This window comes from Monodelphis domestica, chromosome 3 (assembly GCF_027887165.1).
Source record: "Monodelphis domestica isolate mMonDom1 chromosome 3, mMonDom1.pri, whole genome shotgun sequence".
NCBI lineage: Eukaryota > Metazoa > Chordata > Mammalia > Didelphimorphia > Didelphidae > Monodelphis > Monodelphis domestica.
In genome coordinates this window covers 448,431,074-448,459,053 of record NC_077229.1, presented here as the reverse complement: position 1 = coordinate 448,459,053, position 27,980 = coordinate 448,431,074, and the positions used below count along the sequence as shown (strand labels likewise).

Below are 27,980 nucleotides of genomic sequence, written 5' to 3'. Positions count from 1 at the left end.
GGAGACAGAATCCTATATCTCATCTAAAAGGGAAACTACCTGAAGTTTTCAGAGTAGCAAGCTGGGAATGGGTGTATGATGGAGACTGCCAGCTCCTCTCATTTGGCTTCTTCTTTTAGCGATCTGCAATGGGATTGACATTGCCTATTTTCTCTCTCAAAGCTAGAGGAGTCCAAAGACCCTAGAGTTGAAGAAAGTCTGGAGAGACTGAGATCGATCCTTTCCTCCCTCCTGTTCCTTCTTCTCTTCGTTTAGGGGTGGAAAGGAAAATGTTTGTGCTGTCTGCTGGGAAGTTTACACAATCACACCCAACAATAAGTATTTATTAAACAAACACCTACTATGTGGTAGGCATTGTGCTAAGCTTAGGGGGTACAAAAAATGGTAAAAGACAGTCTGTCTTCCAAGCAATTTACAGCTGAATGAGGAAGACAATGTAACACACACAAAGCCTCATATAACATAAATAAGTAACAATGGGAAGCTGGCTGGTTCAGTGGAGTTCAAATTTAGTTTCAGACAGTCTAGCTGTGTGACCCTGGACAAGTCACTTAACCCCCATTGCCTAGCCCTTACCAGCTCTTCTGCCTTGGAATCAATACACAATACTGATTTCAAGACAGAAGGTCAAGAGTTTAAAAAAAAAAGAATTAACGGAAGGAAGGCATTAGAATTAAGAGGGGCTGGGGAAGGCTTCTTGTAAGAAGGGAAGTCAGTAGGCAGAGATGAAGAGAGAGAGCCTGTTCCAGGGTTGGGGGACAGACAGAGAACTGCCCAGTCAAGGTGATGGAGTGTCAATGTCTGCAGATTAGTTAGTTTCTGACTAAGGGGGCTCTATCTCATCCAGTCTGGAGCCAGAGGGTTGGGAGAACAGTGTCACTGGATTGAAGAATACTTTTTGAAGAGTAAGGTGTAAAATGACTGGAATGGTAGGTGGGAGCTAGGTTATGTTTACAGCATTTTGTAGTTGCTCCTGGAGGCAAGAGGGAGCCACTGCAGTTTATTGAGTAGGGTAGTGACATTGTCAAACCTGAGTTTTAGGAAAATCACTTTAGTGACTGGAGAGGATAGAGTGAGGAGAGAGTTGAAGCTGGCCTACTCACCAGCTGGCTATTTGCACGGACCTACACCAGAGTGGTGGCAGTGTCAGAGGAGGGAAGGGGCTTGGCCACAGAATAGACACGTCTCCGACACTACACTCTGCAATCCTCTCGGGATGACGAGAACCCAGCATTTTGCTGGACGCATTTGGAATTCCAGGCTCTTAGCAGCCTCAGTCGCGCAGAGGGCGAGTTCCCCGCCGGGCCGACAGGGGCCTCCCTGACTCTCGCAGGCATAGCTACTCTGTTTCCTAGGAGACCTTAAGGCGCTTCCATCCCCGCCTTGCCTTGTAAAGAAAGACGGAAGTGAGGGCAAAGCCGCTTCCGCTTCCGGTTAGCTGAAGCAAAGCGGAACGTAAACACGGGTAGCAGGGAGCTGTCGCCAGGTAACCCCGGGCTCTCTTGGTGGGTTGGGTAGTTGGAGACAGCGAGCGCCGAGTTTTGGCGAAGAGACCTCTCTAGGAGTTTGGGGGATCCTTTGCGGTGTGGGCGGACCACAGCTCTGTGGGTTGGTACACCCTGGGGTTAAGCGGGGAGTTCCGGTTGACCCTTAGCGGTCGGGACCCCTGTGCCCTTTGGGCTACTAACTCATTTCTCCGGAGATGGGAGTAGGAGGTGTGGGTTCTTATCTCCTCCCCTGGACTGTTTGGGGGCCTCTGAGGGTGGTTTGGTGGATTCTGGGGCGAGTAAGATCTGCGGATCGCCGCCTCCCTCCCGCCCCCTCCCCCCTTTTTTTCTGGCGACCGTGAGTACGTTACTCAGTGGGGAAGATTCTTGACTCTCCTTTTTAAAGCGAAGATACATCATTTCACGGAGTTACCGCTGACTACACCTCAGGGGACAGAAAGGATCTTGAGCTGTGGTCATACTGTTCTTGCCTGTGTTTGGGGTTTAGGTAATGCACTGATAAGCTTTGCCTTCCAGAGCCTCAGGATTGAATAAAAAATCGCTCATAAATAAATAAAATATCCATCAGGCATAGCATAGAGTGCCTAGCGTGCATTTTTGTAAGGTACATATCAGGGCAATAACCGACCAGTCAATAAATACTTATTAAGCACCTACTACGTGCCAGGTTCTGTACTAAATATTGTCGATAAGAGGCAAAAGACAGACCTCTTAACAGGGAGCTTGCTTTAATACTACTCCTATATCGAAATACTGATTTCGTTTGAATGTAAAACGGTTTTGTTAGCACAGAAGTAACTTTTTTTTTTTTAATGTTATGTTATTGTATTTTAAAAGCTGGAGCAGCTGCGACCTAGTGGATAGAGCTCTGTGTTTGAAATATCGAAGACTCCTTTTCCTGAGTTTATATGTGACTACCGACATTTCCCAGCTGGGACCCTAGACAAGTCTCATGACCCAGTTTTCAGTTTGCTCATCCATAAAGTGGATGAGCATTCTTCTTGGAGAAGGAAATAGCAAACTACTCCAGTCTAGTATCTTTGCTGAGAAAACCCCAGATCAGGACAGGAATAGAGCAACATGATTAAAAGGACTGAACAAAAAAAAAAAACAACCCAGGATTAATAAAAACAACTTCTTTTGTAGATTTAGGAAAGGCCTATTTCTAGCAAGACCTTGTTGTTCAGGGTAACTTTGGAAATGAAAGTATGATTGTACTATCTTGAAAAAACATTTTCATAAATCAAAAGTATGGTTGAACTGGGAAAATGTTAATCCACAGAGACTATTTTAAAGAATCTGACTTTGACATATAAATTTTCTGTGGTCAGAGTATTTAAGGCTATGTTTGAAGATCATTAGAGCTTACTGAATCTTTGATTTGGGTAATACATATTTCTAAAGAATGAACATGGAGGTTCTAAAAGCAAGACACTGATCTCTAAGCTGACTTTTTCTTTGAATTTGGGCCTACTTGCAATATTATCAGATCTGTCTAGTTTAATTAAAATAAAAATATTATTTGTAGAAATAAAGTAAATAACTTGTTTATTTGGGTTTTACTTGGTTTTGAAACTATTGCCTGTCTTTGCAGAGGTGGAAGGTTATGGGTGGGGGCTTTTGCATATACTTTTAGATACAGTTGATTTACTAAGCTAGGCTTTTCTCTTTTTAAGTCTTTTTTACAAGTAAGGAATACCTTGCTGAGTGGGAAAAGGAAAAAGGACATATTTAGTAAAAACAAAAGATAATAAAAATAACATTAAAATAATTTATGTGCTGTTCTTCATACATGAAGATGACACTACTGATCTATAGTCATTGGGCATGCATTCATGAATTACTTTTCTAGAATATTGTTACAGTCATGTGGATCCTGTTATGCTCTTCTGGTAGATTTACCCTTATGACCAATAACACCTATTTATAAATAGCCATCTGAGGGTGAATGAAACTTTCTGTGAAATTAACTTCTTTAAGCGACAAGTGTTTGACCTAATAGCACATTGTGGGCCAAGGGTTCTCTAGGAATTTATTAGTAAATTTTAGTTCTTTACCTTAGGGGTTCCCAATCTTTTCAAGTTTGAGGGCCTCTTTTTAATGTCAAATCTAATAGTAACTCAGTTGATTGTAGGATCATAATTTATTCGACATGTTTTGTTGAATTGAATAAAGAAGAAAATGATAGTGTTTGATACACATGTAGATTCTCAGATCCCTTACAGTAGCTCAGTTGTCCCTTGAGACCCCTCTTCCATTAGACTGGAAAGCACTCTTACCTCTCCAAACCAGTTGCCCCCTGCAGTCTTTACTCCCCCTTTTTTTTTAAAGATTCTCATCTGGGAGGGAAAATATATCAGGCAGATTTTTTTTTCTGCTCCTGCTTAGATGCTTTACTGTCAGATTTAATATCTTTGTATCTTTCCCCTTTTCTTTTATTGCTCTTCATGATTGAAGAAATCACCCACAGATCCTTCACCAACATTTCAGACAATCTACAATTTTTAGGGAAATTGTTAAAGTTGATCATCTGTAATTTTCCAGAATGGCTTCCTTTGGATGGAAGAGGAAAATTGGTGAAAAGGTCTCAAAAGTCACATCCCAGCAGTTTGAAGCTGAAGCTGCTGATGAGAAGGGCTTAGTGGAGAATGAGGACGTTAATTGGCTTCATGCAATTAAACGAAAGAAAGCAATTCTCCTAGAAGACTGTACAGAGAAGAGTAAACGGTTAAAGGATGAAGGTGCAATTTTGGCTGAAAATAGGAGGTATGGTATATATTTTTCTTTGTCAGGCAGTGGAATTTATGTTTAATTTTCTGACCATGTAGTCCATAGATAAAGATATGTATTCGTACATTTTAAATTAACAAAATAAATAATAGACTGCAAAAGTATTTGAAACTTCTTATGATTAAGGTAGATTAAAAATTTTAAGTTTGATTATATTATTTCACAGGTTCAAAACTATTTCATGATTTTGCTCTGCCACCATTCAAAGCTTCATCTAAAAAGGCAGTACTTCAGATTTGTTTTCTCCTGGAATATTTGACTTCTGGAAGCTTTCTTATGGCATTAACAACTTTGAATTAATACTAGGAAAGTTAGGAATTCTCAAAAGCAGCTTTGGGAATATATACTTTCATCTAAACATTTTTCCCAGTCTGAGGCACTACTAGGTGAGAGATTGAGTTATAGCATTCCTCTGAGAGTTCTAATTTATTCCTTGAAAATTTCTGTTTAGTAATTGTAAAAATACTTTAGCAGGGTAAGGAATCAAATTATTCTAATTAGGGCAGGATTAGGTGACTTTCAGACACTGGTACAATGGAGTGGCATCTGAGATAGCTACTAGTTGCCCACTGTCATTCTACTGTAGATATCTTTTGTCTCTGTTCTATCTGATTTCTTTTTCCTGTCTCATTTTCTCCTGCTGATACTTGCTAGTAGTAGTCCTTCTATGTTCATTATTTGGCTTTACCAGTGACTGTGGGTGTAAATGTCTTAATCTATAAAAAATCAGATTGTACTAAGTAATATCTAAGGTTTTTTTCTCCAACACTAGACTTATTTGTTTGTGTAGCTTGTCTTAGAGAACTTGCTGTCCCCAGCTTTAAGAGATCCTTTGTATCTGACTTGGTCTAAAAATAGATTCCTTGATGTAGTTGATGACTAAAGAAAATGTGATACTAATCTACATCTTAATTCATAAGTTCTGTAAGGAACTTCTAAATCCATACTAGGAAATCTAATAGCCTAATAACAGCATTTCTAGATAATTGTTAGGGAATAGCTAGATTATCATCTAATGATTGAAATACTTTTGCTTTCTGTATCTAGAGGATACGGTGTAAAGAGCAATAGCAGAAATATGTATTTATGTATTTGGGCATATATATATATATACACATATATATATACACATGTCTACACACATACATGTTATCTCACTACAATAGTAGTTAATAGAACTTTAGTTTTACTTTGAATAATCTAACCAAATATCTAAGTTTTAAATGAATTTTAGTAATTGGTCCCTGGTTTAAGAATTGAGGCTATTTTTAAAAATGTAAAAAAAAAATTAAAACTCTTAACTTCCATTTTAGAATTAACATTAAATTGGTTCCAAGATAGAAGAATCATAAGGGCTAGGCAGTGGGGGTTAAATGACTTGCCCAGTGTCTTACAACTAGGAACTGTCTGAAGCCAGATTTGAACCTAAGACCTCCTGACTCTAGGCCTGACTCTTAATCCACTGAATTACCTAGCTATCCCCATCTCTATAGTATTGTTTAAACTTTGTGATTAAAACAAAAGTAAGGGAGAAGCTGCTGTCCAGACATACAGATAATGGGGAGATTACAAGATGCAACATCACATATTTGTTGTCACTGCTACCATGGAGGCTGAGCCTGGTGGATCTCTTGAGTTTGATGGTTTTGAACTACAGAGAACTAAGCTGATCAGCAATCTGTTCCAAGTCTGGCATCAAAATGGTGGGAGCAGGAGGCCACCAACCTTTCAAAGGAGTGATGAACTAGCCCATATTAGAAATTGAGGTTAGAGTTCCTCTACCAGTCAGTAGAAGTATTAGACTCATGAATAGTTGCTGTACTTTAGCCTGAGTAACATAGGGAGACCCAGTCTTTAAAAGTAGGCAAACAAAAAGAGTGCTACTTTTGTGCCTTGTTTATTTTTGTCAAGTACAAAATACAAGGCAGTACTTGGGATAATTTTTTTAAAGTACTTTAAGGCCACTTTTTGTCTTTTTACACTGCTTTAAAAAAAATAACAGCAGAGGGAGGTAGAAAAGGAATTACAATAGTGGAGAGAAGGCAAAAGATTGACCAGAAGTTTTAGTATTGAGACAAGTTTTTAAGAATTGCACCAGCCCCTAATGTAAGCTATAATTAGCACTTTCTTCTGCACTACTAATCTTATGTGCCTCCTGGACATTCCCAGACCTAGATCTATTAGGCCTCTAGTATTTTATTTCTTTCACATAAACTAAGGGGGATAGTTTTACAGACAAGGCACAGAGAAGTGAAGTGACTTACCCAAGGTCATATAACTAGTTTGTAATGGAACTAGGTCTAGTAGTCTAGTCTCCCAATTCCTAGTCTTGTTCTGGAACACTAGCTACAGGGGTACTAGTTGAGTATGGCAGTGGGATCTACAAAGGTTGGGAACAGGAATATCACTATAGAAGTTTAAGTGGAGTGTGATTGAATGAATCAATTTTTAAGTTATTGTACCTTTATGTCTCATAAGAAATATGAAAGATGTGTAAATTATAGACCCTACCTTAAATGAGTTTACAATTTAGCAAAATATGTACATAAGATTCAATTATAAAGCAAGATAGCATAAAATAAAATGTAGTTGGTGGAAACCAACCATTGGAGATATCATTCAATCGAAGTGGTAAATAGTGGCTCCAGGCTTTGTGATTGTAATGAGAACCATGTTATACATAGAACAGAGATTTTATGGTTAGAATTTGGAAGGGATATGTGAATGCTGGACTGCTTGAGAGCAACTTCTGACTGGTCTGTAAGTTCTGACTTTTATGATGTTTTTGGGATATGGAATCTCATGATTCCACCCTGTTTATTTTACTGAGGAAGTACATAAAATAATAAGGGTATAGAGAAGGTAATAATGGAGGGAGTGGAGTTAGTAGATCATTGAGTGAGTGGAAGAACCAAAAAAGATGCTAGCTAACAGGAAGTGAAGAGAGGATGACAAAAAGAAAAATCAGGTCTCTTAATAGATCCTGATGATTATGCTGCTTTTCTGGCATTATTCTGACTTCCATTGCATTTTCACTACTACTTTTAATAGTAACCTCATGATTGGCTTATATATTCTGATATTAGGTTTTTTTCCTTGAGCCCAGATCAGAAATTTTATGGTATTTACCAAAAGTATCTTCAGTAGGTAAGATGGCATAGTGAAGAGAGCAGGCCTTTAAAGTCAGAAAGACCTGGGTTCAACTTCTGCTTCTGACTCACACTGAGTATATGAACTTGGACAAGTTTGTTAACTTCTCAGTGCCATAGTCACTTCTCTGAAAACCATAATTTACAGAGTAGGCTTTCTGATCTGACTTGGTAAAGGGAATTCATTTACTTGGAAAATGCTTATGCATGAAAGCATAAGCAAAAAGTAAAAAACCCCAAACAAAATATATTTGCTTTCAGTGAAGGAAATATATCATTAAGAACATGGATGATTCCAGAAGGGGTGTTATTAATTATTTCCTTTTTTTTTTGAACCCTTATCTTCTGGCTTAGAATTGATATTAAGTATTGATTCCAAGGTAGAAGAATGGTAAGGACTAGGCAGTTGGGTCATACACAGTTAAGTGACTTGCCCAGGGTCACACAGCTAGGAAGTCCTAGGAAGTATCTGAAGCCAGATTTGAACCCAGGACTTCTGGTCTCCTGGTCTGGTCTCTCTCCACTGAATTACTTAGCTTTCCTAATCTAGTTGTTTATTAATGGCTTTATGGATCTTCTTGGCTAGCCTCTTTATTATTGACTTGAACTTTTTAATTAATTGAAATACTGGTTCATCTTTTTTTTTATTAAGGCCTGGACCTGTGTATGATTTCATTGGTTTAGAGAACTCCCTTTACCAGTACAAGTTGGAAGCTGCTCTAGATCTACTAATGAATTCCTTAATATTTTGATTATTCAAGGGAGATATTTTGATTTATGTGTGGATTGGATATCATGAAAAATATGGAAAAGGTTAATACTGAGTGTTTAATTGCAAATTTTCACATCTTGAATCTGAATTATAGTGGTAGGAGGTAGAATAGGTATGAAAAAAATAGTCAAACCTAAATTAATCCAAATTTTACTTATGGTATAGAGAATATCTTTTCATTGAAATTCAAATGTGTAATTGAGCTTATGTTATATCTGACTATATCTTTAAAATCTGGGTTTTATTGAATGTTGAAAAATGAAATATTAGCTAACTGATGCTTTATTAACTGAGAAAATTGTAACATTCCTACATTAATCATTTGTGAACTATAATACTATAAACAACTTAGATGTATTAAAGTTAACGAATTCTTTTTGCCTCTAACTTTTGGCTTAGGGTATAATCTTTCACAAAATTTTAATAGAAATAGAAAACAAATGCTTAGTTTACACATTATTAAAAGGAGAATAAGCCATAACACCCAGGTTAATGTTACGGATTATGAATTAGCAGTCTAATACAAAAACATGCCTCCAGTTGTACTTTACAAGGTTGGCTGTTATGTTTTAACCACAAAAAAGGCTAACTAAATTTCCACATTTATGAAATCACTTTCTGAGCATCCATAAAAGTAAGTTTAGGAATTTTTGTAAGTACTTTTTAATAACGTACTATTATTGTTCTTTTTCTAAATTGCAAGAAAAGAGAAGGAAAAGGCAAGTTAGTCATTATTATGGTATTCTCCTGAATTTCCTCTGTGTCCTTGTCATATAGATAAACAAGATGTGTTTACCTGCCCACATAATACCCAAATATTGTTAATTCAGTGAAAAGTGAGTCAGACCTCTTTTTTTGACGTCAAATGGAGAAAATAATCAGATGTTTAACTGAAATTTTTTCAGTCATTTATTTTGTCATAATGTATACATGGCTTCATAGAAAAGCTAAACATTAATTAGGAGCTAGTAGAATAGACTAGTCAGACTGCAGTAAGCCAAACAAAAGTTGAACAAATTGCCTACAAATAGATGAAGTATGTAATCATCAAAGTAGAAAGAAAAAAACTTGCCTCCATACAAAGTTATGTAAATTGAAAGAAAGAGATTCAACTAAGAAAATAAGTTTTTAGGTTAAGAGAGGAATACTCTTATGGTAATTAAGATGAATACACCAGGTTCTGAAGCAAAGGCTCAAGAGAAGCTGCATTTTTTAAAGATATTAGTTAAATTGAGATTAGATAACATGAGAAACAACTTTTTGCTGACCTCACAAATTAGTAAATCTTCTAGAAATAGGGAAAAATGAAAAAAAAAATTTGTGGTTGTCTTTAACATTCTCATTTTTACAGATGTATTTTTAGTTTTAGAAGTAGATCACAAAACAAAAAATAATACTGAAAACTTCCATATATTAAGAAAATCAAAACTCTTACTCCATTTTTCTCTTTCTATAAGGTCATGGCTCTTACACACGTGACCTTGGGCAAATGTCTCAATCTTTTAAGTGGTCTAGACAACTGTCTAAGGCTATAAATTACAAAGGAAGGGCTAACCTACAGTAGTAGTGTTGAATTTCCTCATCTGGGAGTTCCCCCTATATCATTGGGGTACTAAGAATTAGAACTTAGAGTTTAAGATTGGTCTAGAATAGAGTTTGTCATCTGGAGCAGAGGAGTTGGTTAACTGTTGCAGGGATGTGGAGGTATAAGGTAGGTAACCAGCAAGGATCAAGGTCTGCTTTGAGCTGATGAAAAGAGATAGCTTAGAGAGAAAGGGAATAATTGATATGTTTTTGAATTCCAGAATTCAAAATATAAATAAAACTTTTTAAAGTTTCAATATTCTTTTGAAAACATTTCATTACTAGTATGGTAACTAGGGGATTCTATGATTTTTCTTTTAATGTATACAGTATTTTAGCTATATCATAGGTAAATATAGACTAGTGGGCTACTATGGAAATCTAACCATCATTTATAATACTGCTTTTGTTGAAAAATGTTTTCCAAGTCCCAAATGATATTATGTTGTTCTAAAAACTGCTTGTAAAATTTTGCTTTTAAGTTGTAGGCCATTATTATTCAGCATTTCCATATTGACTAGTAATAAGTTAACATAAAATTATGTATCAGCAGGAGCTTCTTTTACTTTAGTTAGTATATTTCTAAGTGTGGGCAAGGATAATAAGATCACATATATAATCATCATTAGAATATTTCTAGTGTGGGGAAGGTGTAACAGTGTTAGAAAGCATCATTAGTTCTGTATTCGACTACGATGAATTATTTTGCAACTACTACCTGGAACATTGTTTAGCATAAAACATAAAACATTGAAAAACATAGGGTGTGTGAAATTCAATAGAGTAGGCAGGGTGTCCATTTTTATCATTACGCACATTTGAACATTTAGTGCAGAATTATTACAAAAGTCAATTTAGTATTATATTGGAAACCAAAATTAAAATAAGTTGAAAAGAACTAGTTGAACGAATACAACTAGTTCTTTCCTACATACATCCGTTATTCTCCTCACACAAAGAAAATAATCTGATTAACATGTTGGAGAATAATCTTACTGGTGGAAACCTATGTTTCAAATATTAGTTAATTTGTTTCAACAAAGTATGTATGTGTATACATGTGAATTTGTATACACATATATACATATAATCTCTATTTACAACCTACCTCATATAGTCTTACAAAAAGTGCTTTGTAAATTTAAGTGCCATAAAAATCTGAGCTATTTTTTTCTGGATTATTTTGGGTATTACAATAGAAGGACATTAGTGCTTTTTTGTTAAAAAGCACTCTAATTTGAGATGGACACCTCCTCTTGCACTGATAGCCTCTCCCTGGACACCAGGATAATCCCAGGGTGCTGTGTTAATAATGTCCCAGCCCTATCCCCAGGGTCATCAGACATCTCTGTTTCTTTTTGTAAAGCTGTGCCTGACAAAGGACTCACTATAACATTTTCCAGATTTCCCCATTAGGATTTTGACTGGTGCATTTTCTAGGCCTGTTAGAAAGAGTTTTTGTGGAAGGGAGACTGGCTGACTACATTGCTTTATGCTGCTCTGTCATCTAAGTCTCTTGAGGTTTTATTTTTTTAAACCCTTCCTTCTGTTTTAGAACCAATATTATATATTGGTTCTAAGGCAGCAGAGTGACAGAGACTAGGTAGTAGGGGTTAAGTGACTTAGCCAGAGTTACATAGCTAGGAAATGTCTGATGATAGCTTTGAATCCAGAACTTCCTGTTTCTAGGCCTGATTCTCAATCCATTGAGCTATGTAGCTGCCCCCTGGGTCTCTTGTATTTTAAGAGTGGAAAGTCCAAGGAAGCATCATGACAGAGGAGGAAAAATATTTGTGTAGGGTGACCTACAAAATATCCCTTAAATTACACCACAGATAGTTGCCTAGGTTCAATTCCAGTTCTAGTGTGTTGTTGTCTTGTTGGGGTATACATTTTACATCAAAGCAAAATTTGATATCCTTCATTAACCTTTCTAGTGTAATATGCACATTATTATTTTTATACTCCAGATTTTTGTAGGCATTGTAAAGTAATAAGTAGTGATTAAGATCTCTTTATTTTTTTTTAAACCTTACTCTTTAAAACCTTGGATTGGTTCCAACACAGAAGAGTGGTAGGGCTAGGCAATGGGGGTTAAGTGACTTGCCCAGGGTCACACAGCTAGGAAGTATCTGAGGCCAGATTTGAATCTAGGACCTCCTGTCTCTAGGCTTGGCTCTCAATCCATTGAGCTACCCAGCTACCCCTCTTGATATATTTATTTTAAATTTATTTAATTAATTTAGAATATTTTTTCATGGTTACATGATTAATGTTCTTTCCCTTGCCTCCCCCTCCTCCACCCGTAGCCAGTGGGCTGTTCCACTGGGTTTTACATGTATCATTGCTCAAGACCTATAACTTATTAGGTAGAGTGATCGTTTAGAGTCTTATTTCCCCAATCACATCCCCATCAAACCATGTGATCATCTCTTGATATTTTTTGAAAAAAAAAAAAAAAGACCAGAGAACACAAACAGCCATCAAGACTTTTTAAAGTAGGTTATATTTAAGGCATGTTGTAACCTCAGAAGGCCACAGCAGAGGGGAGGGAGTTGGGATGCAACAGCTGAGGACAATTTGCTGTTTCAGAAATAATTCTACCATACAGATATGATGAAGTGTGTCGAATAGGTCAAACATTGGCATAAAAGATAAGGGTTGAAAGATATCATTTCTTAGGGGTGGAGATCAGGGAAATGAATCATTATGACACTTGAGCTGAGCCTTAAGCAAAGAATAGAAGTAAAAATATATGAACTCTTATGATGTGTTATATACCAAAGACAGTTAAGTACTTCTTTTTTTTTCTAGAAGTAACAAAACTAGTGCAACTGATTGTCTCCCTCCCTCTCTCTTGCTGCAGGAGCCTGTACCTGAAACCCCTGCTATTATTGGTGCTGCAAAGTAAGGGAAGAGATCTCTCCCATTTCCTTTCAGTGAGATCTCATTTTAGAGGTGTGGCCTGTTTTGGGGAAGGGCCTATATTTTGTCCAATGTTGTGATAAAATTTTTTTTTCTTTCATAGTTTTCACTCATTTTTCAAAGTCAAAATCTTTGTTATTTTTATTTATTTTGAATGCATTTAAGTTAAAAATTGTGTGAAATTTATACTATTTTCTAGTATGTTAGAACTGGTAGAGACCTTAGAAATCATCTAGTATAATTTCCTTGTTTTACAGATGAGGAAATAACTAAGGTGATTTGATTTTCTTTTTTGGACAGCTACTTTCTATTTGAGGGAGATAAACATTATGCAATCTAAATATTAAGGTTTGGAAGAAAAATTTTGACATCCAATTGACTAATTTGTAGTTTTATTCACTACTTTAGAAAGGAGATGGTTTTTGATCAAATGAAAATCTTTTAATAGAAAAACTCATTTGTCTGGCTCTCCCACAGAAACAGTGATCTATCAAAAAGCACTTTCAGTATCATGTCTCCAAACAGCTGGTACATAATTAAAACAATAAACAAAACGTAACTTCCAAACATTGCTGTAATATTGTACAAAAGAAATCTGTCCAAAACAACAGAATATAAAAATAAGTCAGTAAAAAGGCATTTTACTGTATTGTTTTCACTAACAGGCTCATCAAATAGTGGAATAAAAGATAAAACATGAACTCCTAAGAAATATATTGTCTAACTTGGAAACAACTAAGCATGACTTAAAAATTGCAAATATTTAGTAGAAGAAAATAAAATGCTAGACCTTCATAGCCTGAATTCCTATAAATGTAACTGGATGATAGTTGTAAAATTTGTTTTCACGATTTGTAATTTCTAATTCATTGAACAAGGATTATGTATTTCAAACTGTGGGAAGGCATTTTCTTTCTTTGCTATCCTTGGCAATAATAGAATCATCAATTGACTTCTGAAAGTTGTCTAGCTAACCCAAATGAGAAGTAGATAAAATTTCCTTTCCCCTACTTGACTCCCACAAGAACAATTGGGTATATGACAGAGCTGAAACAGCAGCTTGTTATTTAAAAACAGAGTTGGACCATCTCAGTTCAAAGCTAACCTGCCCCTATAAAAGAGGGCATTATCTTTTGGGGTGACTGAGACCTTGAATTGAAAGCATGATTATTGGCAGGGATTACTGAGGAACTAGTGAGAATCACTGAGAAGGACATAGGGTTTCTATTATGTCCATCTCTTTTCTCTGGTAGCCAGTTAGATGAAGTTACACTACTCTGCCTCCACCTGCTGTAGCAGAGGAACACCCAGGCACAGCTCTACTTTCAGTTCTGCAGCAACTGTTTTTTGTTTTTTAACTAAATTTTGGTTTCAATGAACATAAATTTACCTTCTCTTCCTTCTACCCCTCCCCCCAACTTGAGAAAGAAAGAAAACCAAAACTTTTTATGAACATGTTTAGTCAGATAAAATACATTTCCACATTGTTACATTAAAAAAAAAAAGGCTTTAATCTGTCCTGAATCTATCAAGTCTGTCACCTCTCTTTTAGGGAGATGGATTTCACTGAGTCCTCTGGAATGATGGTTGATTACTGATTCAAATGATTCAAAATTGTTTGCCTTTACAGTATTATTGTCAGTGCATGAATTATTTTCCTGGTTCTGCTCATCTTACTCTATATCAGTTCATATAAGTTTTCCCATGTTTTTCTGAAACTGTCCTCTTCATCATGTCTTATAGCACAATAATAGTCCATCATATTTATATACCACTTGTTCAGCTATTCCCTATTGGTGAGTACCCCTTCTCTTTACAATTCTTTTTCAATACTAAAACATCTTCTATACATACTTGCATATCCTTTGTCAGAATTTTTTTCTTTTAGGATTAATTTCTTCCTTCTCCTTTGAACCCTCTTGAGTGAAATCTATTCCCGAACCCAGCAGAAAAGTATGTGGCTTTTTTCTCTTTCACTAGTTCATATGAGTGAAGATCAAGTGTCAACTACTCCCTTGCTGCCTTCCTCCTTATTTGGTTAGACTTCTACTTGGCCATTATGATTATGTGAGTTAATTTTCCTCATCTTTCCTTTCCTTCTTTTCTATAAAACCCCCATCCCTCCATTTATTCCTCTTCCTCTCCCTTTCTGTTCTCCTTATAAGATTATCAAAACAATTTGTTCAGGTTCACACAAGTAGACATGGCATTTGACCTCAGCTAGATCTTCCTTGCTTCCTTTGAAACTGCCTCTAGCCACCATGCCATGCAGTTCTGCCCTCAACTACTTTATTTATTTTGTATATATTTATATATATACTTGTTGTTTCCCCAGAAAGAACAAAAGCTCTCTGAGTAGGGATTTTTTTTATTCTTTGTATTTTTATCCTCTCCATTTAAGAATAGTGTCTGGCACATAGTAAAAATTAAATACTTGTTTATCCATTTATTCTGTTATGATTATAATGAGAAGATGGAATCAGGAAGGAGCAGGGATGGATTCCAATCTTTTAATACCTTACTAAAATGTTATCTCATTTTGGAGGCCTTCCTTGACCTCTCCCTTCCTTCCAGGTTAGTAATAACTCTTTCTTTACCCACATTTTACCTAGGATTTTACTTGCCAACTCTATTATGTAAGATGTATAGTTATATTCTCCTTATTTATTGTAAGGGCAGAGTGGCATACCAGGTAGAGAGCTGGCTTTGGTGTCATTGTTTTGTGATAGTTTTTGTCTGTGTGACTATGGAGATTTGCTTTTTGTTATTTCTATTTTTTAAAAAAAATTGATAGATTGTTAAATCTGTCATATTAGGTGTATGGGATTTTTTTTTTTTGTGGTTTGGGGGTCTTCATGATCTTGATGAACAATTCCTTGCTGCTTTCCTCATAGAGTTTAAACAAAGTGATTTGTGCTACTTAAAAAGGGCTTTTTTTTTTTTTGGGTATGTGAAAAAAACTTTTTTGAAGGCAAGATTGGATGAAGCAAAAGGACAAATAGAGATTCTTTAGAATGATAAGAGCTAAAAGGGAATAATTAGATTCTTTTCTACAGGAGTATAATAAAACCTAAAAGTGCTTTTGATAGAAGTCTAGGTTAGTACATAATTAAATAGTCTTATAAATCAGCCATATTTTTGTGAATAAATTTATTGTACTTAAATGTGTTGCCTTTTGAAATTTCGTTTAGTTAGTAGATTGCTAATACTAATTGCCCTGCTGTGTTTTGGGGAGGGAATTATGCTTGTAGCAATTATCAGAGTATATTAGCATAGTTTCTTTTTTTGAAAAGGGAAGAAATTATTTAAACAAATATGAGCAATTTATTCTCATTTTGTTAATTCATGCACTGGATTTTTTTTAACTGGGAGAATCAATGAGACTATCTCATTTCCTCTGGATGGTATCATTTACATATTTTTGAAAGTGGTGTCTGTCTGTGATATGTAGTTTGTTGGATTTTGATTCCTCTTTTAGGCTGGGTGCTTCTTGAGGGTAGGAACTTTTTTTTGCCTCTCTTTGTATCCCCAGTGCTTAGCACAGTGTCTAGCACATATAGTAGGACCTTAATAAATACTTGTTGACTTGACTGTTAGCAGCAGTTCATTTGGAAAAGGTTTCAATTTTCTGCAAACTTAGCATTAGCCAGAAAAGTGATATTGCAGTCAAAACAGAAAATGCAGTCTTGGGTTGCATTGATAGAAGGATAGTATCCAGATCAAGAAAGTTAGGTTCTCCTGTATTCTTTGTTGAGAGCTACATTTTAAGAAGAATATTTAAAACTTCATGAACAAGGTAGTGAAGGATCAAAGAACCATGCCATATGAAATTGGTCTGAGAAATTAAGGGTATTTATTCTAGGGGTAACCGTACAGTAGTAGAAGGAAGACTTAAGAGCACAGGTTATGCTGTCATTTTAAAAATGTGTATTTGAAGAATTGTCATGTAGAAGAGGAATTTGCCTTCCTCTGTGTATTTCCAAAAGGTAGAACTGAGACTAAAAACTAAGACTCAGGCACTTCTTTGTGACCTTAGGAAAGTCACTCAACCTCTCTCAGCTTCATTTTCCTCATCTGTAAAATGAGAATGATTGTAATGATCAATGAGATATGTCAAGTGCTTTGCAGTCCTTAAAGCACCATATATATCCTAGAGATGATGATGTTATTATTTCCAGATCATTTTCATTGGCTTCTTTTTGCCTCTAGGATAAAATACAAATTCCTTTCTGGTATTTAGAGCTTTTTTCAACCCATCTTTCCAGAACGATTTATTGTTACCACCTCTCATCTACTTAACCGTATCTGGTCAGTGACTTTCCTTATTAGTTCCTACCTCCATTCCTTTGTGCCAGCTGTGTGTCAGTCCTGGAAGATTCTCCTTTCTAATCTCAGTTTCTTAGAATCACTAACCCTCTTCAAAACTTAGATCAGATGCCACTTCCCTACACACCAGAGACCTTTCCTGCTGCCCCCAGCTTTTAGTACTCTCCTCTTTCCATTGAACTTTTGTACATATTTCCTATTTATCTGTGTACTTGTTTTCCCTCAGTAAACTGTAAATTCTGCGGGCTGTGACTATTTCTTTGTTTCCCCAGTGCTTGACACCTAGTATGCTCTAAATAAATGCTTGTTGACTCGAATTGAATTTCAGCAAACTAGGAGGAAGAATTTTCTAAAAATTTGATGAAACCAAAAATGGAGTGATCAAGCTAGTGAATTAGTGTCTTGTCCATGGGTGTGTTCAGGCTTTTTAAAAGAGAACTGCTCCATGATGGGAGAAGGAGAACCTGAATGACTTATTAGAGCTAGTTTATTTCTAGGGAAGGCTATTCTAACTAAAAGATTCTGTGACTCTTGTAGAGAGAGTGTTCAGGCACAGAGAAGAGTCTTTTCAGAGAGCACCTGGGATCAATCAGGCTTTTTGTTATTATAGCCCAGGCCAAGTTAGGCGAGTTCTGAGAAAATAGTAGATCGTTTAATAAGTGCTAATTGATTGAAATCACAGGAAAAACCTAACCAAAGTGCTTCATAGGCTTCTCTCCTTGAAAATAACCCCATGTTCTCCTTTTTTTCACAGAAGTCCTGGGGTTCTATCATTTAATATTAGAGTTAGCCTAACCCTAGATTCAAGGTTCTCTGCCTGTTCTCACCCATGTCACTTCTCATCTTGCTGTATGTACATTTCATTTCTCTCAATCCCTAAATAATCTTATTCATAATTCTTAATAAGCATTTGTTTAACAGTGTTGGCACACTTTGAGGGACTTAGTAGAATTATAACATTATTTTAATAACTACAGGTACTGGGAGGCAATTCACAAATGGGATGAAGCACTTCAGTTAACTCCAGATGATGCTACCTTGTATGAGATGAAGTCACAGGTAATACTTGTACTCTTAGAATTTTAAAATGATAACAAGTGAAGAAAATGGGTAGTCCCCAAAATTGGATTTGAATTAAAATATTTTTGTGTATAATATTATTATTTAAAATATAGGGAATACTTAAATTTAGCCATACTCTAAGCTTCTTTTTAGCTATCGCTGTCCCTTTTGTAATTTCCTACATCTTCTTTCAATGAAGACACTAATAGATGCCTCAAATCAAGGCCCAGTTTATGTAATTAAAATGATATATTGTGCTCTGTTTCATGATTCTAGTCTCTTCTCGTTTGATTCTCACAACAATTCTGTGAAATAAGTAGTTTATATATGTTCTCCTTTGATCATATTAGTATATTAGTAATCATGCTAAAAATATACAGATGAAGAAATTGGGATATAAGGTAAGGATAATAGATGCTTTCTCTAAGCTAATGCAGCTAGTTACTTGCATAGGTAGAACTTGGCAGGTGAAGTGTGAATGCATCTAGGCAGACTTAGCAGATTTTTTTCCTTCTTCCTTTCTTCTCTCTGCTTCCATCTCCTCCAAAAAAGATACTTATTGAGAAAACTTTGTCCTTTCTGCCTTAAGAAATAAACTCCAGGGAATTAAGTTATTTGAAGTCATGCAGTCAATATGCTTGCCATTAGGTTTTAAACCAGCATCTGTGACCAGCTATTACTGTCACATCAGTAGCCTTATGAAGGAATTAAATGAAGCCTTAGAAGACCTGACTTAGTAGCTAGAAAACTGCTTACTTTCCCTGATCTGCTAGTGCCTCCCTGTTGTGAAATTGTTAAAAACCCGATACATTAAAGTATGATAGCATGATAGCATGCCTCACTGTATGCTAGGCCATGAAAACATTATCTTTTGGACTGATTTATACCACCAGTCTGGGGAGAAGTGCTTTTCTTCTCTAAGATCACTGACTGACCTTAAACTTTACAGGAGGTAGTTTGTAGAAAGATTTAAGTTTTTGGGTAAAAGGCCTGAACTTTCCTGGTGACTAAGCCTACTAGCAAAGATAACTCCAGTATTTTATTTATTCATTTGAAAAGTATTTGTTGAATTCTTACTTTGTGCTTCAGATTCTCTTGCCTTCCAGTGTCTAAAAATTGCTTGACTAGAAAACCTGTAATTCATCCAAAGTTCTAAATTATTGAGATTTGTTTTTGCTGGATTCTCAGATGTGTGCTGAAGTATTGGAGGGGGCTCCTTAGATGACAGTGAAAGTTGTTATTAATTTCTTTATGAGAATTTTAAATAGCCATCTATGGTCTATATGTATTTAAGTTCCCTTACAACATCTTTCCCACTTTTTTGGATATCTCACTGAATGCTTAAAATAAATGTTATCTAGGTAGATTCAGTTTTTATTTTTCAACATTTTAAAATCATGTGATCATATGAGCACATTAGTAATCATACTGGGAATGCATGTATTTTAAATTTTATAATAAGTATAGTATTGTCAAAATTTATGTGATACCACTTCTAGAAATTTTCATTATATAACTACAGTATTTTTTTGATAGACTAAGGTAAAAAGTTGGCATTTTCTATCTTGATTTATTGTTCCAAAGCAATTAAAAGCAGCTGAGTGGCTTACTGGATAGAGACCCAGGCTAGAGACAGGAGGTCCTGTGTTCAAATCTGGCCTCAGACACTTCCTAGCTGGGTGACCCTGAGTCATTTAACCTTAGTTACCTAGCCCTTACCTCTCTTCTGCCTTGGAACCAATACACAGTATTGATTCTAAGATGGAAGGTAAGGGTTTAAAAACTTTTTTTAATATGTGGACAGAATTGCCTTTTAATAAATATAGACAAGAGTTTCACAAGATGGGAAGGCCTTAGATGTGTTATGATATGCATTATTAGAAAGAATTCCCATGCCAAGGAATTTATAGTAATTGGGAGTATTCTACTTTTGAACTGATGTAATAAAAGTTTTCTTTATCAGTCAGGTAGGTTGTACAGAGGTTAAAAAGACTAGACATGGAGTCAGGAAGACCTGACTTTCATATCTTGCCTTATTGCCTTGACACTTATTATCATGGCACCTTTTTAAACCCCAGTTTTCCTCGTCTATAAAATAGATTAATAAGGACACCTACTTCACAGGGTTCTTGTGAGGATCAGGTTAAGATAATGTATAAATAATGCTTTGTAATCTTGAAGTGCTATGGTGATGATGATGAAACTATATAGCATGTATTTGGTGGGCCAAGGTGAATTATAATAGCATTTTTGCTCTTATTTTATCATTCAAAGATAGTTTTATTTGAAAAAGAATTTTTAAAAATGAATAAATTATTTTTTAAACCCTTACCTTCCATCTTAGAATCAATACTGGGTATTGGTTCCAAGGCAGAAGAGTGGTAAGGGATACACAATGGGGGTTAAGTGACTTGCCCAGGGTCACACAGCTAGGAAGTATCTGAGGCTAGATTTGAACCCAGGACCTCTCATCTCTAGGCCTGACTCTCAATCCACTGAGCCACACAGCTGCCCTCTGAAAAAGAATTAAAGCACATTTACCAGTTATTCATGGATTATTTTTGTTTGTTGTTGTGGCCTATGATTTCACTCTTACAGGACATAGTGACACCCTCTTTTCAACCACTGATCTTTGAGAGTTAGTGACTTGAGTCACAGAGAGGTAAAAGGGACTTAGTGAAGGTGAAGCAGCTAGTATATATTTTAGAGGTGAGAGTTAGACCAAGGATTCATGACTCTGTACTTTGCCACTGCCTCTACTCATGGATAAATGTATGAATTTATTTAAATCAACAATTATAAAAACTAATTATGGTTGTCTATGAGGCAGCTAGATTTCTTTCTCTAAAAATATTTTTAAAGTAGAAATCTTCTTTGGAAATTGTCTGTGTTGTATTTGGCATATGTCTTAGTTTCCTTAAAAATAAGAATATCATTGGTTCCTGATAATCAGGCTTACTTTAAAAAAAAAAAGCCCGAGTAGGAGATTAAAATATACTCAAAAGGAATATTTATGAATAGTTTAAAAATAATACACATATTTAAATATGTCAGATACTTTTATGGGAAAATCAGACAGAAGGAGTTGTGGTTGCTAAGCACTCAGACTGAGTTTTACTAAAAGATTTGAAAGCCTCAAAACAGCAAGAATGTGAAACATTTTGGTAAGAGAACAGCTGTAAAACATGTGGCCAGTTGTGTGAAATGAGCTCTAGAACCTGCCATTGATCCTGAATTATTTGGTTTCCCCAATACCTAAGGAGAACTTAGGCTCGTGGACCCCCAAAAAGGATTGTACCACATCTCTTGACCTCATGTGGGCAATGTTTCTTCTTGATCTGGTTGACTTAGTGGGATTGAAATAGGGACTCATTAATTCCTGAAGAAAGTACTCTAGAGAAGTTTAATATTCCCCTTCTCTTCCTTCCTTTTTTTTCACAAGAGCAAAGATACATAGGGTTAAAGTGGAAAGCTGGCTAGTCCTCCCAGCATAAAGCTGTTATTTCAAAGAAAGTGTTTAAGCTTGAGTTACTTCATTGCCTTGGAAATGTCCTGAAAACTACACTTTTTTTTTTCTTTATGGCTATAAATATTTGTGTTTAGAAAAAAATGTTTCATGTTTCCCTTTGCAACCCACTCTTACAGTTTTAATGTTTAAATAAGAATTCTAGTTATTTGGGGGGGCAAGGAGGGAGGGACAACATCTTCTAACTCACAACATAAATGGGAGAGAGTTGAGGAGGAACAAATAACAGCATTTAAGTGTAACAAAAAATTTTACGCAGAAAGAAACATAAAAAAGGTGCTTGACTTAGTTTTTATTTTTTTGAGGAAACTAATTGTCATTTTGTGACACTAACTGATGAGTTGGTTCCTTTTTGTTCTTTTTTCTTTTCTTGATGTAGGTGCTGATGTCTCTTCATGAAATGTTCCCTGCTGTTCATGCAGCAGAAATGGCTGTTCAGAGAAATCCACATTCATGGGAGGCTTGGCAGACTCTGGGACGTGCTCAGCTAGGGTTAGGGGAGATTGTCTTGGTAAGAAAACATTACCCAAATACTGAATAACATGTTTTAATTGGATAAACCTGAATATAAAAGCCTATTCATTTATAGAACTCAAATGAATTGCTCATAGAATCATAGACCTGGATAGGTTCTTCCCCAAGCTGTGCCAGCAGAATAGCAGCCTTGACTGTAAAGGCTTCAAGTCTCTTCCTAGGAAGAAACTCTGTTCTTTGATGACCAACTTAGTTAAATATGGAGATTCTTATCACCAAAATTCTGTAGCCTGGGTTATCAATGAAGAGAGAACAAATATAATGTACAACTTCTGTCGTAACAGTGACAGAGTGGCACAGAAGCAACTTTTGCTTTTGGAACTCTAAATTTCATATTTTTGTCCATTGACCAAAGGAGGAATGGACATACTGCTGGGAAGGAATTGGGGTCATAGCAATCTTGGCTTTCTCTCTGTGAACAAACGATGATAGAAAGAGACTGTAGCTAAATGCAAGTATGACTCAAAGACCCTCCTGGAGAGGCAAATAATGGAACTGCAAGAATTGTTTTGTAAAAAAACGAAAGCAGAAACAGTTTCAGGAATATCTTTTCTATATTGTTTTGATATTGATACCAAAATAGCAATTAACGTCTTTACATTGCCATCATTTTTCCTACTATTGCTTTCTCCTCTCCTTTCAGAGAGCCATCACATTTAATAAAGATTATTTTTTTGAAGAAAAATAATAAGAAACAAATCTGCTTAATAAATTGAAAAAAAATCTGAAAATATATGCAGTGTTCCTCACCTATGGACCTATCACTTCTGCAAAGGAGTAGGGTGTAGGGGGATGTCTTCTTTCTCTTATATTTAAATGTGAATGCGTAGGTGTTGCAAAAGAATGAAAAATTAGAGGAAGTTCTGGAAAGCTTGAGAAGATTCTCCAAAACAAGTCAGTATCTACTTTGATATTCAGTAATATAAATTCAAAGGTGGGAGTAATCAAGCACAGTGAAAACTATGTTGGGAACTAAAAATTTAGAAATAGGAAATGAGAGAGGCCAAAGATTTATAGACTGTACAGAAGTCGTGTGCCTATACGTCATAAATACTATTTGAAAAAAAGAATCTTTAGGCTCTGGACATGTCAATCACCAAATAACATCACAAAAAAGGAAATTGATTACATTTTAATGATTTATTATTCATATGGGAAGGATTCCTTAATTACCTATCAGAAAATAGATTGCTAACTTGATCAAACAAATATTAAAATTTATACAGGTAGAAGAATAAACTAGATAAAAAGATATGGTATGAAATTTTAAAAATTCCAACTTGAACTATTTGGATAGGTTATCATCACTGAAAAATGAGTTGATGAAGAAAGAACACCAACATCAATGATGGAAGTGTAGCTGATATCAATCAGTTACTATAAGAAAGAGAACAAAAGAGGCCCAAACCTGACCATCCAGCAGACACACTTGCTAATCAGAGAGATATGGCAGTCAAGAATAATGGCATTTTAAAATATAAACTCACTTTTTGCCTAGATATCTTCTTACAGGTGTGAGAAGGCTGGCTCTTAGAAAAGGGCAAAGTGATTACAGCCATTGCACCATCTATTTCTTCCTTAGAACTTGGTGATAGAGGAGGGGAACCAAATGTGCACTAATAAATCAGAACAGACTCCAGCTCTCAGCCTCTGCTTCTCTGCCCCCCTCATCTCCTTTATCACTGCCATTTGATATATATTCAGAACACAAGACTTTGGTAAGAAGCTTAAAAAACAGTTAGTAAGGCCTTAGCCAGTCACTTACTGGTTTGCATTCTGGGGTGTGTCAATGACAACAAATAATATTTTTGATTTAAGGCAATAGATTGCTCCCAGGGAACTCCTAGTATAAAACACAAATAGAAAATACGGACAGGATATGGCTAGTATTAGATAGATTGACTCAAGGACTATTGATCCCTTTTTTTGTAGGCAATTCGAAGTTTCCAGGTAGCCTTGCATATCTATCCAATGAATCCTGAAATATGGAAAGAAGACCTTTCCTGGGCAAGAACACTGCAAAAGGAGCAGAAGGAAGCACAGAGAGTTAAAAGAACTGAAACACCAGCTGAAGAAATACATTTTTCACCAAAATCAATTCCAGATTATGACTTTGAAAGTGATGAGATTGTTGCTGTTTGTGCAGCTATTGCAGAAAAACAGAAGACGGTTTCAGCAAACAAAACGATGGTAATCGTGTCAGCATCAGGGACTGTTGAGACCATAACTGAGAAGGAAGAAGGTGCCACAGTCCCAGATGGTTCTGTTTTTATCAAAGCTCGATAAAGCAATGCATGTAACTTGAATCTAGCTTGTTGAGCATCTCTTAAAAGTTTTAGCAGCAGAGAAATCCATCCTTAAGAAAAAGGGTGAAACCAGTATTTTTGAGATGAGAAATTTGAAAACTTATGGTAGAATCATTGCATAATGTCTGGTCAGCGTTTTGATGACTTGTGACTTAGAATTTCAGCCTCAAGAAATGTGAGTAAAATGTTGAGTAATTAACACATTTTGTTTAGTTTTTGTATGTAAAAGCACTCATTTCACTAATTTGTAACATGAAAAGTGAAAATGTTAAAAATACTGCAGATCCTTTTTATTATTTATGGATTGATATGAAGACCATTGTTGTAAACTGGCTATTCAAATTGATATTTGTTTTTTCAAATTAGAAAAAGTGGCAGCCCCCCCCATCAAAATATGTTATTATTTAGGTAAAAAGTAGGTTGATCCCAAGAAGAATCAAATATTTAGGCATTGTAAATATGGAGAGTTAATAGTCAAAGTGAAATTGTTATTAGGAATACAGAATATAGAAATGTCACTGGGAACCTTCAGCAAAAAAAAAATGTATGACATGCCACATGTCATGAGCAATTTTTGATTTTTCTCTTAATTTTTATGCATGCCTTTGGTTTTGACATTAGGAGAGAAAAATTAATTGATCTGTTATGAAATTTCCTCATCGATATTTATCAGATGTGTCAAATTGATGATAAAAGTATGATTCTGACATTAAATATTTTTGTGTAAGAAAAAATAGAAGTAATCAATCCTTGCTACAAATGAATCATTTTTAAAACATGGACTTTTGAAATTATTATGAATACTTTTTATAGTGAGAGCACAATAGTAGCATACTCCTTCCTGGTTAAAATACTATATTTTCTTTAATTTGAAAGCTCAAATTCTCTTTATGGTTATTTTAATATGTGATATTTAAGGCAGTCGATTTTAATTTTCAGCCTGTGGAACTCAGTAAGTCTTAATCTCACTTCAATAATAACATGATTTACCATTTAAAAATACATAAATTCTGTCCTTAAAAAATGAGCATCAAGTTAATAGTCCTTAAGTCATTAACTCATCGCACATCTAAAATTTAGAATCTAAAAGTTCATTCTTTGCATTGCTACTACTGGGAATTACTACTGATATCTTTGAATGAAAGCTATCAAATACATACAAAAATAAACATCTTTCCTAATTTAAGTTGTTCTTCTAATCCACCAGTGTAATACACAATTAGAAATTTTGTCTTATTCCTGAATTGTAGAAATTTTTTGTTAAGATTAATTACCTTTGGCAGGTATCAAAATAATCTTCATTATGTGAATTTTTTCCTCGTCTACGTTGGCAGCAAGTCATTTGATGGCTTTTTGACAGGATCTTTAAGTGCATTGCTCAGAGATGGAGAAATCAGCAGATTAATTCTGCTGCAGAAAGTATTGTACTATGTATTTGATCTATCAGGAAGGTGGTTCCAGTTAGAATGGTAAGTTTAAATATAGCCTAAAAGCAAAATACTTATTCTGTTTTAAATAATTAATAATTACCAATGGATTGGGTAAGTATAGATGTGGAAAGTTTGTAATTTCATGTATTGTTTTATGTGATGGATGTACATGCTTTCTTGCTTATTGTAAAATTCATGTATAAATAAAGTTGTGGGGTTTTCTGCAATTTCAAGTTTTAAATTTTACTCTGTGGGAGCTTTTTTAAAGTAGTGCAATACATTTGTCTCCTTGTTAGATTGCTAAATTGTTTTATAGATATTTAGCCCTATTTCTTTTTCTGGCTTTGGAAGAGTGACATAAAGAGAGAGTAGGCAGTTAAATTGCTTGGTAATCTTTCCTTCACATGAAGGTGAAACCTCTGCCAATATATCATATATAATTGTTAATATATCCCATCAATACCTAAAGCTGCTGCTGTACAACCATTAGAATCTTAAAAAATAACCCCAAGCTTAATTTTTCATTTTTCCTACATATACAAGCCAGAGATGTCACTTGTCTAGTCAAATAAAGTGTGTTATGATTACTTTTGTTTTCTTTTTGCATATGTGATTCCATGTAATCTGAGATAGAGAGTTTCAGGGTGGAAAGGGAATTGGGGGGATTGGTCGTATAAGGCATCATTTTATTTTCATGTCTAGAAAGTATAGCTAATATCCTTTTCTGAATAATGATATAATCCATTATATGCTATTAGTGCTCTCATTCTTGCAAATAAGGTAAGAATTAGACCCAGTAAAAGTTTATTTATTTGATGATCTTTCAGTTAGGGATATTTATTAACCAGCCTTTCCAAGTTGCCAGCATAATCACTGTTTATAATAATGTGCTCAGATGAGGCAAGATCCATAAATGTGTTCCACGTTAATAAAGAAAAATAATAGTAAATTAAGTTAAGCATGGCAGTAGGTGGTGCAATACATAGAGTGCTGGGCCTGGAGACAGGAAGCCTCATCTTCCTAAGTTCAGATCTAGCCTTAGACACTTATTAGTTGTGTGACCCTGGAAAAGTCTCTTGTCCCTCTTTGCCACATTTTTTTTCATCTGTAAAATGAGCTAGAGAAGGAAATGGCCAATCATTATCTTTGCCAAGAAAATTCCAAATAAAGTCATAAAAGAGTCAGACATAACTAAAAATGATTGAACAGACACAACAAAAATAAAAATGTTAACTATAATTTTAGCATGAAGCATAACATGTTCTAATTCTTTGAAAACAAGTACATGAATATATATGTATATAATATGTCAGTTTTTAAGGAAATAGAATATTCGGCTAGTCAAATAGTCTACAAATATGCTGGGAAAATTCACTATATAATTTCTAGGAAAATTGGGGTATAGAACTATTAGAAGAAAAGATGAACTATGAATTTAAAAAGTATTAAAACAACTTTTAAAAGGTCACTATGTAGATATCAGAGCCTGCAGCTCTATTATTTTTCAGAAAACCCTGTGGTCTTCCTAATTATGTCCCATGTCATGCAAAACAACTTTTAAAAAGAGGCACACATATAATACTTTAAAATTTGCAAAGTACTTCCCTTACAACAATGTACAACTGAAGTACATAGTGCAAGCAACTATTTTCATCTTAGAGAGGAAGAAACAGGCTCAGAAGTTGGTGACTTGCCATGATCACACAGCTAGGTTTCATATGATATTCCTAGTAACTGAGGTCCAATTTGAAAGTGTCTGTCTTGACTCCATTAACTATACACGCAGCTTCTCATAGTGCTCCCTACCTCTGGGGAGCTTTCCTCTTTTTTCTTTTTTGGTCTTTAACCTAAGTGCATATCATAGAGTCTGGCACATGTTGAGTCATTTCAGTCGTGTCCAACTCTTCATGATCCTATTTGGGATTTTCTTAGCAAAGATACTGCAGTGATTTACCATTTCCTTCTCCAGCTCATTTTGCAAATGAGGAAACGGAGGCAAACAGGGTTAAGTGACTTGCCCAGGTTCACCTAACTAATAAATGGCTGAGGCCATACTTGAATTCAGGAA

General features: G+C 35.3%; 1 protein-coding gene and 1 long non-coding RNA gene across 6 annotated transcripts in view; one reads left to right on the top strand and one right to left on the bottom strand.

The window, feature by feature from the left end:
* Positions 1-1,419, bottom strand: part of LOC103097054 (uncharacterized) — a 67,441-nt gene extending 66,022 nt beyond the window's left edge. Inside the window, exon 1 of one of the 2 annotated variants that reach the window (XR_008917868.1) lies at positions 1,104-1,419. This is a non-coding gene — a long non-coding RNA (uncharacterized LOC103097054). The remainder of the gene's footprint in view (positions 1-1,103) is intronic. The other variant, XR_464647.3, reaches the window with a different exon arrangement.
* TTC33 (tetratricopeptide repeat domain 33) lies at positions 1,331-26,153 on the top strand. 4 transcript variants are annotated; one of them, XM_007487416.3, is made up of 5 exons: positions 1,331-1,486; positions 3,966-4,274; positions 18,032-18,113; positions 22,022-22,153; positions 24,109-26,153. In XM_007487416.3, the coding sequence occupies exons 2-5, from the start codon at positions 4,054-4,056 to the stop codon at positions 24,460-24,462; spliced, it is 789 nt and encodes a 262-aa protein (XP_007487478.1). In that variant the 5' UTR covers positions 1,331-1,486; positions 3,966-4,053; the 3' UTR covers positions 24,463-26,153. The 4 variants fall into 4 exon arrangements, with proteins under 4 accessions (XP_007487478.1, XP_007487477.1, XP_001364705.1 ...); XM_007487415.3 differs by having other exon boundaries at positions 1,342-1,486; positions 4,053-4,274; XM_001364668.5 differs by having other exon boundaries at positions 1,467-1,995; positions 4,053-4,274.
* The last annotated feature ends 1,827 nt before the right edge of the window (positions 26,154-27,980 follow it).

Excerpts from the sequence above, each read along its gene's own strand:
- TTC33 (XM_007487416.3), top strand. The coding sequence starts at position 4,054 with ATGGCTTCCTTTGGATGGAAGAGGAAAATTGGTGAAAAGGTCTCAAAA. Across the intron at positions 4,275-18,031 it reads ATTTTGGCTGAAAATAGGAG|GTACTGGGAGGCAATTCACA; the intron begins GTATGGTATATA and ends TAATAACTACAG. Across the intron at positions 22,154-24,108 it reads GGTTAGGGGAGATTGTCTTG|GCAATTCGAAGTTTCCAGGT; the intron begins GTAAGAAAACAT and ends CTTTTTTTGTAG.